General features: G+C 40.1%; 1 protein-coding gene across 1 annotated transcript in view; it reads right to left on the bottom strand.

The window, feature by feature from the left end:
• The window catches only part of si:ch211-196i2.1 (collagen alpha-1(I) chain), a 170,673-nt gene that overhangs the window by 107,662 nt on the left and 48,511 nt on the right, over positions 1-14,500 (bottom strand). Inside the window, exon 5 of the mRNA XM_038268314.1 lies at positions 9,836-9,970. Within this exon, the coding sequence (XP_038124242.1) occupies positions 9,836-9,970 (135 nt within the window). The remainder of the gene's footprint in view (positions 1-9,835; positions 9,971-14,500) is intronic.

Raw genomic sequence — 14,500 nt, 5'->3', positions numbered from 1 at the left:
TGATAGAAAGCATCCTACTTCCTTTTTCTACCTCTTTCCTTGCTGTCAGCGCTGATCAGAGAGCATTTATGGTGACGGCTGCACACACTTCCACTTTGGTTTAAGAATACTTTCCAATTATTAAACCTGTGTGGACCCAGTTTCTCTCGGCTGGCTTTGGACCGCCTTAGAGTGGTATCAGTAGCGGTGCAACACTAGAGCTGTTGATGAGCAGTGGAGCGTGGTTAGACCAGTTCTTCCTGAAGTTATTAATGATCTCCTTCGTCTTCTCCACGTTCAGGATCAGGCTGCTATCTCTGCACCGGCCGATCAGCTGCTCCACCTCCTCTCTGTAGTCTGTATACTCTGTATAATGTAACAGGCCAGTGAAAAAGACTCCTTCAGTAGAGGAGAGTAGTATACAGAAATGCAAACAGGACCCTCTGTTAGGGAATCCCCAGCGCCTTCACACACAAATGGATTTTGTTAGGACACAGTTTGCACTCTGGAACAAGAGAAAAAGGATTTCTGGGGAATCAGAAGTGGTTAAAGCCACAAAGCTGAGATTCAATGACTGAACCACAGCTGAGAGAACATTTTCACGATAGTCTTGATTTATGCATTTCCGCCAAAGCAGAGAGGAGGCCTCCTTTGCACAAATAATAAAAAAAAAATTTGTGGGGCTCCTCTTTTTCAGGGGAAACAAACTAATAAATGTCGGCAAGAGAAGAAGAGGCTGTTAAGCGTAAACGGATAAGGAAATTAGCATCATCAGAGGGAGTTCTGTATAAAAAGTTCCTATATAAACCTAAAGAGCTGGAAGCAGATGTTCAAACATTGAGAGATTAGTGGTCCTTAAGTTTTAAACAACTTCACGGCACATTGTCCTAACCACTGAACGGCTTCAAGACAGGACTGCCTTCTCTGATCATTCATTACACAATAAAGCCGAGCTGAGTCAAGATTTCTGTCCACACGCAGGGAAATTTAGTGATGAAGCATCGCTGCTTTCTTCACCTGACATTCAACCATGTCTGATTTATGTTCACACCACAGACCCCCCGCCTTTAAATTACAGTAGAGAGAGGAAAAAATATTACTGTGATCACCCTGGAACATCTCACACTCAGAAAACGCTTCAGTGACAAAGACAAGAAAACAAGCATAGAAGGATCTCAAATTTTCCTGTTTCCATCTTCTCCAGAACCCAATTCTCCTCCTCCCTTTCTTTTTATCAAAGCATGCATTTCACAGCTAATTTCCCACTATGTTCTGTGACTTCAGAGCCAATTCTTTCTTGTCTTTAATTATGTCATATTGTGGAAGCATTCCTAAACCTCATCAACCACACGGAAAATTTACAGTATGAACGGAACGCCTATGTGCATATCAGCCTTTTCATAAAAACAAAACATGCAATTCAGACCCTTATTTTTCCGCAATGAAGCATAGAGACCCTTAATGCATCAATGTCCTTTAAGTTGCAAACATATAGCTGAAAACATCATCTGCTAAATCTAATTAGCATCAACTTACTTGCAGCAAACAACAAAAAACAAGCTTTAAACTGCAAATTAAGCTAACTTTTTGGGTGTACGAGTCTGAAAATAAGCATTTTTATTAGTAATGCTACATGTTTATAGCACTATATTAGGAAAAAATTAGTTGATGTAAGTTTTGCAAACATTGTGGGCCAAGAAATCAGAAGCTCTTGTATTTTGTTCTTTGGAGAAATCTCCAGAGGCCTGAAAGTGCCAGATTAATCCGGTCGAACAATTACGAGCATAAACTCCATCAAGAGCCGTTAATCCAGAAAGGACAGAAAAGGCAGGATTACAGGTTGCAAATGATCTTTATGAAAAATTAATTTTAGGCGACACGTACTGTGGTTGGATGAGATTTTTAGCCAAAACGACCATTGTTCCGCCAAAAATTGGTTGCCACACTATTCTTCCTGGGCCCCTTCTTGTTTACGAGAGCATTTTTAAACATGCACAAATTTTGTGCTGATTATATTTCCAATTGATAATTTTACTGTGTAACACAATTCCACAATACTATCAATAATAATTTTAAAAAGCACAAACCAGTTATTTTTACTATATCCTCATATAATTACACTAGGCCCTCCCCAGGGGGCCTGCCTTCCACTTTGGGAAGTACTGCCATGAAATGTGAACAGTTTTACCTGGTGATATCAATAACATTATTTTACAGATAAGAATGCCTGCATTAGAAGCTCGGGTCATCCATGATCACATTGTCTGAGATCAATGTTAAAACTTGCATTCCTTTCACTCTTGCTGAAAACCTAAAACCTGTTAGTGGCAATGGGAACAATAGGTTAACCCGCTATTCTCAGTAGGAAAGAGGCTTTAGAGATCCTAAAATTGATCACAGAATTAGTTCAATTTATTTTATAGTAAAAGATTATCAGTTTTCCTTCCTTGAGTATATGACTCTTTAAAGGAATAGTACACCCAAAACATGATTAGCCTTCGTTTTCTACTCATCCCCATGCTGAACAACACTCTGGAGTACTTTTTTCTGCTGACATTCAAATAATGGAGGTCTATGGCGCCCGAGGCAGAAAGGTCCATAAAAGTCCACAAAAAACGTGTCAATATTCCTCCATACTGCTCGTCCAATGTATTCCAAGTGTCCTGAGTGGGTAGCGTCCACAATTTACTCGAAACAAAGTCATTTAGAATGTTTTTAGACCATAAACAGTAGTGTATAGGATTTCCTAAAAGCGCACGTCTGCGAGTTCACGACGCTACGGAAACCGCGGCAGACCAAACCAGAAAATGAAGGCTAATCATGTTTTGGGTGTACTATTCCTTTAAGGTATGCTGGGTGATGTAACTTAAATTTCTAATCTTGGAATATTTCTTACCAAATCCAATCATGTATTTTTTTTTCTGTCTTAATTTCATAAGAAATTAAAAATAAAATTAATCACTTTAAAAAACTAGCTTTGTTTTCCATCATTGTCTTTCAAGCTGTGAAAATGTTAATTAAACAATGTTTAACAGAAAACCATGAAAATACTAGAAACACTATCGAAGAGAACAGACCTCTGCCAAGTAGCTAATTTCCTCTGAAATATTGGGACTTCCACCTTAAGTTAATACCCGTATTCACAGAAGCTTTCAAAACTTTTCTGGATCAAGATGGTGTACCTGATCATCACCATAACACCGTAACAGATTCTTCCTTGAGATGCACTTTTGGTAAAAATGTACTAAGTGTTTGCAGATGGTGGTAATACAAAGTCAGCTTGTTTATCAGATCTTACTACACATCTAAGAACAAAAAGCAATGAACTGATGTAAACCTGTGTGATGGAAGCCAAAGATGGAAAAAATAAAGTTTTCAAAAAAATGAAATCTTATTTAACAGAAAATGTGATTAAACAATAAAATAAATGAATCACCCAACCCTACCTTATGGTTCTCAGAGGTCCTTTAAGCTTATCTTTTATACACTTTTATGATATAACTGTAAAGCACTTTGCCAATGTGGCAATTACAACAATATGGTTTGCATGCATAGGAGAAGAAGAAAAGCAACCTCTGCTGCAACCGTGCAGGTCTTTTGTTTTGAAGACTAATCTCCTGAGGTAAGAAAAATATAAATATTGAAGTCACCATTGATTTCTCGCCAATGCTTTAACGTTGGAAGAGAATCAAGAAAGCAGCTCAGTTTTTTTTTTCATAAGGGCATAAATGGGAGGAAAAAGAAAACGTCTTTTTTTTTTTCATCTATGAATATGGTTTAAATAACACAGTGTCAGTTACTTACATAGTAGGACTTTGTATGACTTAATTTGTTTTCTATTATCTCTAATTTGGATCCCCTTTTCCATTTAAGAACAGTCTCCCTAAAGTATGATGGTGCCAACACTGTGTTCCATCTGATGTAGGTATTTTAGTAGTGTATTTCGCCAAGATCATGTATTTCTTTAAAAAAAACTGCTTTCTTTCAGCAGCACTCCCACAAAGTACAAAAATCTATGGTATAAAAAAATAAATTCAGATCTATATCAATAGATTCTCCCACCTGATCTCTGTAGATCCTCCAGAGTTACTCTTATCCTAACCTGCCTGGCCTTTCAGAGCACTAAAACAGCTATGTTTTGCCATCTCAGCCAATTAGTTGAACTTTTATTTTGGCACTGCAGAGTAAAGAGGTCAAATAGACATGTGCATTATTCTTCTGTAGTTTTCCACTTTAAGTTTTCTTCCACTCTGTCTTTTTGCATATCACATAACATAAACCCTTGTTTAACAATGGCTTATACAATATTTTTTCCTCTTCCTCTTTAAATTAGCCTCTTCTTGGCACTTGAAGAGCATAATTGTCAAGTTAAGAAACAGGAGCCTCCCTAGAGACCCAAAGCAACAACACTTGGTTGTAAAGAAATAAAAAGGAACCGGATTCCCCCAGGCATGTGTGTGTCTGCCCGTCTCTAGACTGACACATACAGCCTTAGGGATCAAGCTTATTATCATGGAGCACTTTTACAAATTGGCTTCACTCATCTGGTGAAGTTTGAGGACAACAAGCTTTGTCTCGGTTTTTAAGTTACCTGACAAATAACCCTTGAAACCTCTTTGTCAACCAGGAGTCAGTAGCACCTATTCCACAAAAAGTCCTTTGCAGGTGCCAAAATTATTTAATACTTTACCGGATAATAAAAAAGATATATAAAATCCTAAATATGGATATTTTTTGCATAATTTGAAGGCCTTTTTTAGTAGGTTTAATAAGGGCGTTGAGCATTAGGTGTCACACCTGGTTTAAAAATGGCACAGCATGAAAAAAAAAACATATGGTCAAACATAGGGTTGGTGGTATAATGGTTTGGAGGCTGCCTTACTGCTTCAAAGTCTGAACAGTTTTTCATAGATGGAAATCCTGCTCCCTACCTGTAAGTTTGTGACTTTAAGCTTTAAGTTATAACCAGCGTAAATGGCTTTAGTCTGGAAAGGAGCAAGTAGAGCCTAAATTCAAAGGCGGACTAAAAGACTCGGCAGAAATAGTTTAGAACCATTCAGATAACTATGAATATGACCCAAGACCATCTATTTTTAAAGAAAAGCTCTAACAGCTTGAAGTTGTTGAAATTTGAAAGATATTCTGTTTTATTGGGAAATAATATTTAAACTTATTGGCCTGCCTCCTGCGTTTTAATTGGTCAGGTCTTTTTTAGTGATGGCTTTAAAGAAAAAAGAAAAAATCTAGTTAAGGCTTTGGATTATTTTAGATAAAATTTAGTTTGACTTTTACTAAAATATTCTAACATGATCTTAAACAGGCACTCAAAACAAAGAAATTAACAAAATGCCTCCCAAGTGACATGAAAATATGTTTTATTTAGTTGAAATTCTTGATTTGGGCTGCTCGCAGTGGGTAGCACTGCTACCTTGCAGCAAGACGGTTCCGGGTTCAATTCCCAGCCAGGGGTCTGTCTGCATGGAATTTGCAGGTTCTCTCTGAGCATGCATGGGTTCTCTCCAGGTGCTCCAGCTTCCACCAATAGTCTAAAAACATGACTGTTACGTTAATTGGCTTCTCTAAATTCTCTGTAGGTCTGAGTGTGTGTGAATGGTTGTGTTTCCTGTTTGTCTCCGTGTTGCCCTGCAATGGACTGACGACCTGTAGACAGCCAGAGGTAGGCACTAGCACCCCTCGCGACCCCGCTTGGGATAAGCATGACGGAAAATGGATGGATGCTTGATGGCAGCTTTTGTTGCCAAGAGTAACTAGCAATCTACACAATTTTATCCAAAGGGGAATCTATATATCAAAGATTGAAAATAATGTCTACTTTAAAACATACAGGGCCTTGAAAACATGAAGGAAAACGGATAAAGACCAAGGACTCAAAATGAGGCACATTAGTAAAAAAACAGAACCAGATGAGCAGATACAGATAAAAGAAAGACATCCACCAAGCAGAGGGGGACTCTGTCGGTGCAGCTTGTTCCTGCAAACAGTTTGTACAACAGCAGGAGAGGGTGCTGACATTTACATCATCACTGAGGCACTTACACATCAAGTCGATGGCGAGCTTTCATGCCAAGCTGGGCTGGCGAGGCACGCCATGGTCTGTCTTACTGTTTTTCTTTCACATCAGGGACTGCTGTGTCTGCTTGTCAAAGGAAAACCGATATCCACTGATAATGCAGTCTTTTTTTCCCTCTTTTTTATCCACACAAACAGATTCAAAGCAGATTTGCATGTCTTTTGTCTCTAAGCATTCATCCATCACTTTGTCAAACATCTGGTGATTCCAGAAACCTGATTCCCTCTGAGAGTGAAGTCATGTCATCAGCTATATTTAGTTTGGTTTACAGAATTTGGCAACACGGTATATAACAAAAGCCTGTGTAATGTAGCAGACGGCAGAGAGAGGCTTGGTCACAACACGCTGATCAGATAAAACAAACAATTACGGACATTTTTGATTCAAAGGGCTGGCTGATGTTTTTAGACATCTTGGATCTCTGTTAGAGAACATTGCATGGATTGAGATGCAGGTGATCATATTCAGTGCCTTGTATAAATATTCACACTCACTAAGCATCTTCTCATTCTGTCACATTAAACTTCTCCAAGTCATTCTTTCAGCACTGAGGGCAGACAATAGTTGGTTTTCCTCAGAAATAAAAAATACTCAAAAAATGAGCTACGCATTTACTTTCAAGCCCCGTTACGGTAATGTTCTGAAATAATATCCAGATTGATTGGCAATGCCAGCTTCCCATGACAAGATTTAGAATTGTCTGTTATTTTCAAAACCTAAGAGATCGCTCCCACAGATACGCACACAAAGGCCGTTTCTCAATATGTGTACTTGTGCGTTATCATGTGCTAGCCCTAGTACTGTTCCAATTCACAAGAAGACTGAGAAAGGACAAAGTCCCCGGATGTTGTTCTCGTCACACCCTCTATGCATCAGAGAAGACTTGTCTGTTCTTGAGATTGACAGCTGTCCCAGCATGCACTGCAGCAGCAGCAGCTTCCAGTGGAACGCACACAGAGCTCAAAGTATTGAGTTAAAAAGTCTCTTTTCTGTTGCTGTTGTTCAATAAAAGTAAGTTTTAAGATAATTTGAGGCAAGAACGTTATACCTCTAAGCGTCACTATATGGCCCATTCAGTTTAGTGCGTCATTTAAAAAAAAAATGTCCTAAGTTGAGAGGACCGCGACAACCAGCGGACCTCCGACGGTAACGGCAGCAAGGTCTAATTCTAGCTCATGGCATAGCCATGTGTAAAGTACCTGTGGCTCTGATGCCGATTATTTTTGTTTTATTTGACAAACAAAATTTAACAAAATGTTAATCTGATTTGTTTCTCTGACTGTGTTAATTATTATTCCCCAAATAAATGAAAAAGGTAAGAATTTATTATTATCTAGAGCAGGGGTGTCAAAGTGGTTCCAGAAAGGGCCATGTGGCTGCTAGCATCGTGAGACCATCCTAATCTCGCAAGCTTTCAAGGTTTCACTCTTAGATCAGTCTGGAAACTCTCTGTTAAAGAAAATTTGGAGCCGTTCACCAAACGAACGTCCAATCAGCGTTGGCTTTGAGGTGGGTTGAGGTGTGACGCAACGAGAAGCGCTACAGTTCAGTCTAAAGAACATGGCGGCTTCAGCCGATGAAACTAGCGTTAGCATGGCTATCGAGCAAGTTTTATCGGAATTACACTGTATTTATTCACTGAAAGAAGAGCAAAACACTGCTCTGGAGGCTTTTCTCAGAGGAAAAGATGTTTTTGCTCTTCTCCCGACTGGTTTCGGCAAGAGTAGCCTGGCTTGTGGTTGTGTTTTCGTCGTCGCTCTGTTAGTACGTCATATGCTTCGTTGATCTGATTGGTTTATTTGGCCCGTCTATCACCAACATAGGCCAATCAGCTAACCAGAATTTTTGCCCCTTCCCAAAATTTCTTCAATGTAAGGTTTCCTGATGGATATGCGGAGCAAATCTATCTGGCGGAGTCAGGTTATGTGGCTGCAGGTTCTCTTTCCAAACAAGCAATAACACACCAGACTCCAGTCATCTCATCAAGTCATCATATTCAGATTGGACTCACTTGATGAGATAAAGTAAGACCTACTAAAATGCATAATATACAATTTCCTTTATATAATTCCTTATAATTTGGGGCTGAAGGGGCTGCATATTTTCTTGTTTAACATTGAGTTGACTCAATATTAAACATTTTAGACACATGGCCTCTTACTAATCCAAAAAAGGTGGGTAGTGAGTTTTTTACAATTATATGTTGTTGTTTTTTTTTAACAGCTATGTTTTTGACTCATTCATGTTATCCTTCATGGTCACTGGCCCATGTGCAACACAGTGTGAATTACTCACAAAATGTAAGTAGCATCATGCTTAGCATCATGTCCAGTGCAAACTCATCCTGCTCATGAGCAGTTGGTATTAAATCTAATAAAGGCTGATGGATGTTCTCTAAAATTTCAGACGGCATTATTAATTTATTTTGAATCTGTCATCTATCAGAGTTAATCTTGGGTATTGAGAAGCCAGCGACACAACAGATTATTAAGATGCAAAAACATTGCCCCAAACAAGCTGATTGTTGAAACCTTGCCTCAAATAATCATTGAATACTGTAAATTTACTGTCTGTGTGTATGTAGGGGGATACGTTTTAAATTTACTCTTGTTTTTTGTTTTTCTAGAAAGGAAATGCTTGTTTCCAGCTTATTAAACATATTGCTCAGCCAAAGGTAAAAACAACAAACAGAATATACTTTTATTTATCAATTCCTTTTCTTGTCTAAGCTCATGATTCGATTAAATTCCTCAGGGAAGGACCAATGCCTGTGTGTGAATGCAGCGGTTGCTTCCTCAACAGGCCAAATTCATTGGCGGATTACGTTGCATAACAGACAGAGACACAGACTTCAGGTTGAACAAATTATCCATCCATAGTCTGTCCATTCCCCAGCAAGAAAAGGCAAAATGATCAGAGATAAAGACGAAGATGGATGGAGTTAAAAAAGCTTAACCCATAAAAAAGCTAACTGCATTAGACCTCAGACTGGGGCAAGGGTTCAGCCTCAGACATGACCTCCTCACTGTTACCCTTATGTCAGATCAGCCACGCAAACATCTCAAAGAAGCATAAATATTGGGTACACACCCAAACTGTACGGGTCAGCCGCTGACGCCTGAATTAATCACCAACAGACACCAAACTTGAGGTTTGACAGCCTCTGAAACTGGTGCGAGTAAAACCACATAAAACCAGACCATGTGTTGGTATAAAATGCCAGCAGGCCCACAGCTGGTTATAATCACCACCACAAGTGTCGGCTTCCCACACAAACACACATACACACTGAAACCAGACAACCAACTGTTAAGAACCTGAAAATTTCAGCCCAGCTTTAGAACCACTTGACCCGTTCTCTGCAGGACCTTCAGGTTATTTGAGGACAGCAATATATTCTAATAGAAAAAAAAAATCCAAACTCACACACACAGACACACATACAGTAAGCAGGGTTCAAAGCTGAAGTGATGAGCAACCACACACTAAATTCACCAGACTGGATGAAAACCACAGGAGTCTGAACAGTTTTTAGATTAAATTAGCAGAAAATCCTTTTAAATGCTTATATTATAGACTATATTGCATGTTCTCCTGTTGGCGCTGCAACTCCGGGAGTCTAAGTGTCTGCCCCGTGGGCGTTGCAGACATCTGGCTTCACCTTAAACGCATCCAAATTACAAGCCACAGTCCCCCAGAGTGCATTAAGAATTATTATAAGTCATGATACAAGTTTTTTTGATCTATTATAGTCTTTGTTTTTACCTCCAGGGCACTGTTAGTACGTGGAGAGCGAGGAGGTTTAGGAGCAGATCTGCTGCAGCGAGAGGGGTGGTGACTGCAATGCTGCCGGGCGGCATCAGGGTCGTCTAACAGGAAGGCCAACTGGCGAAGTTCCCCCTGCGGACAGGGAGACGTAAAAAATGCAACCTAATCACAAAACAGCCTGAAATGCAGGAAAGAAAAGCTCACATTTAGGTGCTGTGACCAATAATGCTACTGGTTTTAGTACACATTGAGAGATGAGATCAAAGAAAGTTTCTCCTCTTATAGTTCTGTTGTAGACATTCTTAAAGTTAAGAATGGCCTAAAGGTAACAAATTCAGAATACACACAACAATTACATTTTAAAGGAATAGTACACCCAAAACATGATTAGCCTTCATTTTCTACTCACCCCCATGCTGAACAACACTCTGGAGTACTTTTTTGATATCTCAAATGCATCTGGAGATCTGGGAGGCTTCTTGCTGTCTGCTGACATTCAAATAATGGAGGTCTATTGTGCCCGAGACAGAAAGGTCAATAAAAGTCCACAAAAAACGTGTCAATATTCCTCCATACTGCTCGTCCAATGTATTCCAAGTGTCCTGAGTGGGTAGCATCCAGAATTTACTAGAAACAAAGTCATTTAGAATGTTATTAGAGCATAAACAGTAGTGTATAGGATTTCCTGAAAGCGCGCGCCGGCGCGTTTATGACGCTACGGAAACCGCGGCAGACCAAACCAGATGAAAGTGCGCATTCAGCTCGGCAAGAACTCATGCTCTTCCTCAACACTGAAGTCCTCAGACATTTTTCTTTCGTCGTTTCTTTCTTTGCACAGGTAAACAGCACATTTCTTCTTCTACGCTTAAATTATCGGCAGAGCAGACGCTGAATGCGCAATTTCATCTGGTTTGGTCTGCCGGCTTCTGTAGCGTCATGAACGCGCCGGCGCGCGCTTTCAGGAAATCCTATACACTACTGTTTATGCTCTAGAAACATTCTAAATGACTTCGTTTCGAGAAAATTCTGGATGCTACCCACTCAGGACACTTGGAATAGATTGGACGAGCAGTATGGAGGAATATTGAAACGTTTTTTGTGGACTTTTATGGACCTTTCTGTCTTGGGCACCATAGACCTCCATTATTTGAATGTCAGCAGACAGCAAGAAGCCTCCCAGATCTCCAGATGCATTTGAGATATCAAAAAAGTACTCCAGAGTGTTGTTCAGCATGGGGGTAAGTAGAAAATGAAGGCTAATCATGTTTTGGGTGTACTATTCCTTTAAGCAAAATAAAAAAGTTTCAAACTTTGACAGGAATTTTGCAGATTGACAGGCAATGTCAGAGCAGAGTGGAGATCAGACCCGATGGACTCAAAAGCTGATTAATATGCGACATATTTATAAAATTAATAGCATTTTTGCACACATTTAATGCACTTTAATGAATACATTTATTAAGTTCACAAAGCATATTTGACCAGTTAATTTAGGAAATTACAGGGGAGGCTTATGCTCCCTATTATTCAATAAAAAATTTGGCACTGGTGCAAAGGCCCTGTGTAAATGATCTTATACTGGCTGCATATTTGCAGCTCAGCTCAGTTTAGCGAGCATAGTGTAAATTTGGGGTCAAGGTTTTTCTATGGCCCAGTCAAAGTTTACACAATCTGATTAAAACCCCGTAATGGGACCTTAACGGACATTTTAGTAAACCAAATTAAAATCATGCTGCTAAGAAAGGTTAAACAAGCTGTTGTATCATCAGGTGTACTTTATTTTTTTGCACAAAAATGTTCCATTATGTTTTTTTATCCTGTTCATTAAATTAAAACAGAAGATTTGGTTGTGATATTTTTTTATACCCGAGGTTTGGCTTAAAGGATTTCAGAACCCTTACAGAAAGGTCTATCGTGATACATGAAAACCTTTAACTGAAAAAAGGTGTACCTTCTTTTTTCTTCGATATACACATCAATGTTATTTGAGCATGGTTTATAAAATAAAATACACTTTCCTGAGCAGAATAGAAAAGCTTTAGGACATAAACGCAGTTTTTACGTCAGATCCCTTTAAGGTTATTTAACGTTTTAAGTGAATCTGAAATCAAAAGCATGACATAGAGAAACTTTTCCCAGAGGCTGTTTTTAAAAGTGTCTATATGCTCATGTGTCTCTGTGTCTGCCATCTGAATCTGGTTTCTTTTATAAAAATTAGATTAGAGGAAAAAAAGAAGCATAAGTAAAGCCATGCATTAATATTTAAATAAAAAAGTATTTCATAGCCAAGGATTTCATAAAGACCTGTAGATAATTATCTACAGTAAGTCCATGATGCTGGCAATCAGTCAGCAGCTTTAACGTTCATATCTAAAAATCTAAAATATATAAACTGCAGCTCAGAGATATCGGCAGGCCAAGCGTGCTGCAGCTGGTGCGGTCACAGAGGCAGACACTCGGGTCTGGGAGGAGTTCGTAGAGGCCATAGAGGAGGACTATTGGTCAGCCTGGTTGGGCAAACTCCCATGAACCTTCAAGTACCCTGCAGATGGTGTAGAGCGGGTCTACTGTTCCATAGCCAAGACAAAAACTACATTGGTCCTCCTGAAGGCGAGGTTCAACCATAAGCTGGACTCCCCTCTCCAGCACCCTGGCATAGGCCTTAGCGGGGAAGCAGAGGAGTGAGATTCCACTATAGTTGGAACTAAGGGTGTGCAAAATAATCGCCATGACGATGCATTGCGATTCTAATTCTTGAATGCAAGAATCGATTCTTAATTAAAAAAAAACAAAACAAATAAAATACATTAATGGTTGGCGCACATCATCCAAACCAAGTGGAATACAACTTCCAGTCCAGCAGATGTCGCTGCGGATGTGTTGACGCCCGCTGCTTTGTGTCACAAGCATTTCCGGCTGCAGGATACTGAGACGAGCCATTCGTGAACAAAACATGGAGGTGCCTGAGAAAATTCGCCCCGCGGCTCCATCACATTTCAAGTCAGATGCTTGGATGCATTTTGGCTTTAAAAACAAAGAAGGTTAAAACGAAATTGATATGATGCACGTAATTTGCAAAAGGGGAAATGTCATACATTTGAATGTTTTCATTTCATTGGTTTAAAGGACCACTGAGGCCATGTAAACAGCACTGATTATCCTTATTTTGTTATTTTAAGTCTGATGAATCCTAAGATCTTTTTGTCAGTGTGTCCACACCAGCAATAGTAATATTTGTGTCCAGTATTTGTTTTCATGGCAACACCTCCAAAAGTCGTTTCAATAAATACAGCTATGTATGAATTCAGTCGCTTTCAGTTATGTATCAATTGTAGACACGATCCAGATCATACCCAGCCAGTCAGCCACTGGTAAGGGCTGTATCTTTTTCTTACAGTGTTCAGTGAAAATATTGCAATGCATCGCAATATTTCAAGTATCATGATGCATCGTGATAGAATCACATCGTGGCATGTGAATCGTGATTCGAATCGAATCATGACTTCTTTGCCAATACCCACCCCTAGTTGGAACACAACCTCCTGTTCCCTTTCTAATGCAGGGGAAGCACCACCGCAGTCTGCCATTCCAGGGGACTGTCCTGGACCCCCAAGTGATATTGTGACAACATCCACAGCTCTAAGGTATTCGCCACGGATCTCGTCCACCCCCGAAGCCTCGCAACCTTGGGATTTTTGAGTGATGAACGAATCTGGCCCCAAGTACCCCGTCTCATCTTCCACCAGGGAAGGTGTGTTTGTCGGATTGAGAAGATCCTAAAAGTATTCTTTCCACCATTGAACAATGTCATCTTTCAGGGTCAGCACCTCTCCACTCTCAATAAAACCACTGGTGCCGGGGTGTTTGCCATGATCTCCAACCAATAGTCTTTCACCATGGTCTCTCCAAACTCCTAGGCCCAAGTTTTTGCTTCTATAACATCCTCTGTAGCGTTATGCTTTGCCTCCCATTACCTGCATTCTGTTTCGAGAGTCTTACGAGCCAACCAGGTTTGATATAACTCCTTCTACTGCTTGTCAGAATCCCTTACTGCCGGTGTCCACTACAGAGTTCAGGGATTGACGCCACGACAGGCACAGCTACTTATAGTCACAGCTGCATCAGCAATAGAAAGAAAATTCCCACTCAGACTCCATGTCTCCAGTTTCCACCAGAATCTGGGAGAAGCACTCCCGGAGGTGGGAGTTGAACATGTCCCTGACAAAAGGCTCCCCCAGATGTTCCCAGCAGACCCTTACTACTCGCTTGGGCCTGCCAAGTCTCTACTGCTTCCTCCTCTTCCAGTGCATCCAACTCACATACAGGTGGTGGTCGGTGCACAGCTCCGCCTCCGTCTTCACCCGTGTGTCAAAGAAATGCGATTGAAGGCCAGAAAATATGACTTCAAAGGCCTAGGGTGTTCTGGTGCCAGGTGCGCTATTTGGACTTGCTTGAAAATGTTGCTTATTATGGGCAATCTGTGACTTGCACAGAAGTCCAGTGGTGAAACACCAGTCTGTTTGAAAACTGGGAGGCTAATTTATTATGTCCGAAATTTGCAACGCCATCTACTGTAGCAACCGATTTTTAAACACTAGCTTAATGGAAAATCCTCCACTATACCTTAAAGCCTAGAAAAAGGCTGGAATTGTGTGAACCGCA

This window comes from Cyprinodon tularosa, unplaced genomic scaffold, assembly GCF_016077235.1.
Source record: "Cyprinodon tularosa strain WSP-4 unplaced genomic scaffold, ASM1607723v1 ctg7, whole genome shotgun sequence".
NCBI lineage: Eukaryota > Metazoa > Chordata > Actinopteri > Cyprinodontiformes > Cyprinodontidae > Cyprinodon > Cyprinodon tularosa.
The sequence above is the reverse complement of the archived record's forward strand: the minus strand, read 5'-3'. Positions and strand labels throughout refer to the sequence as shown.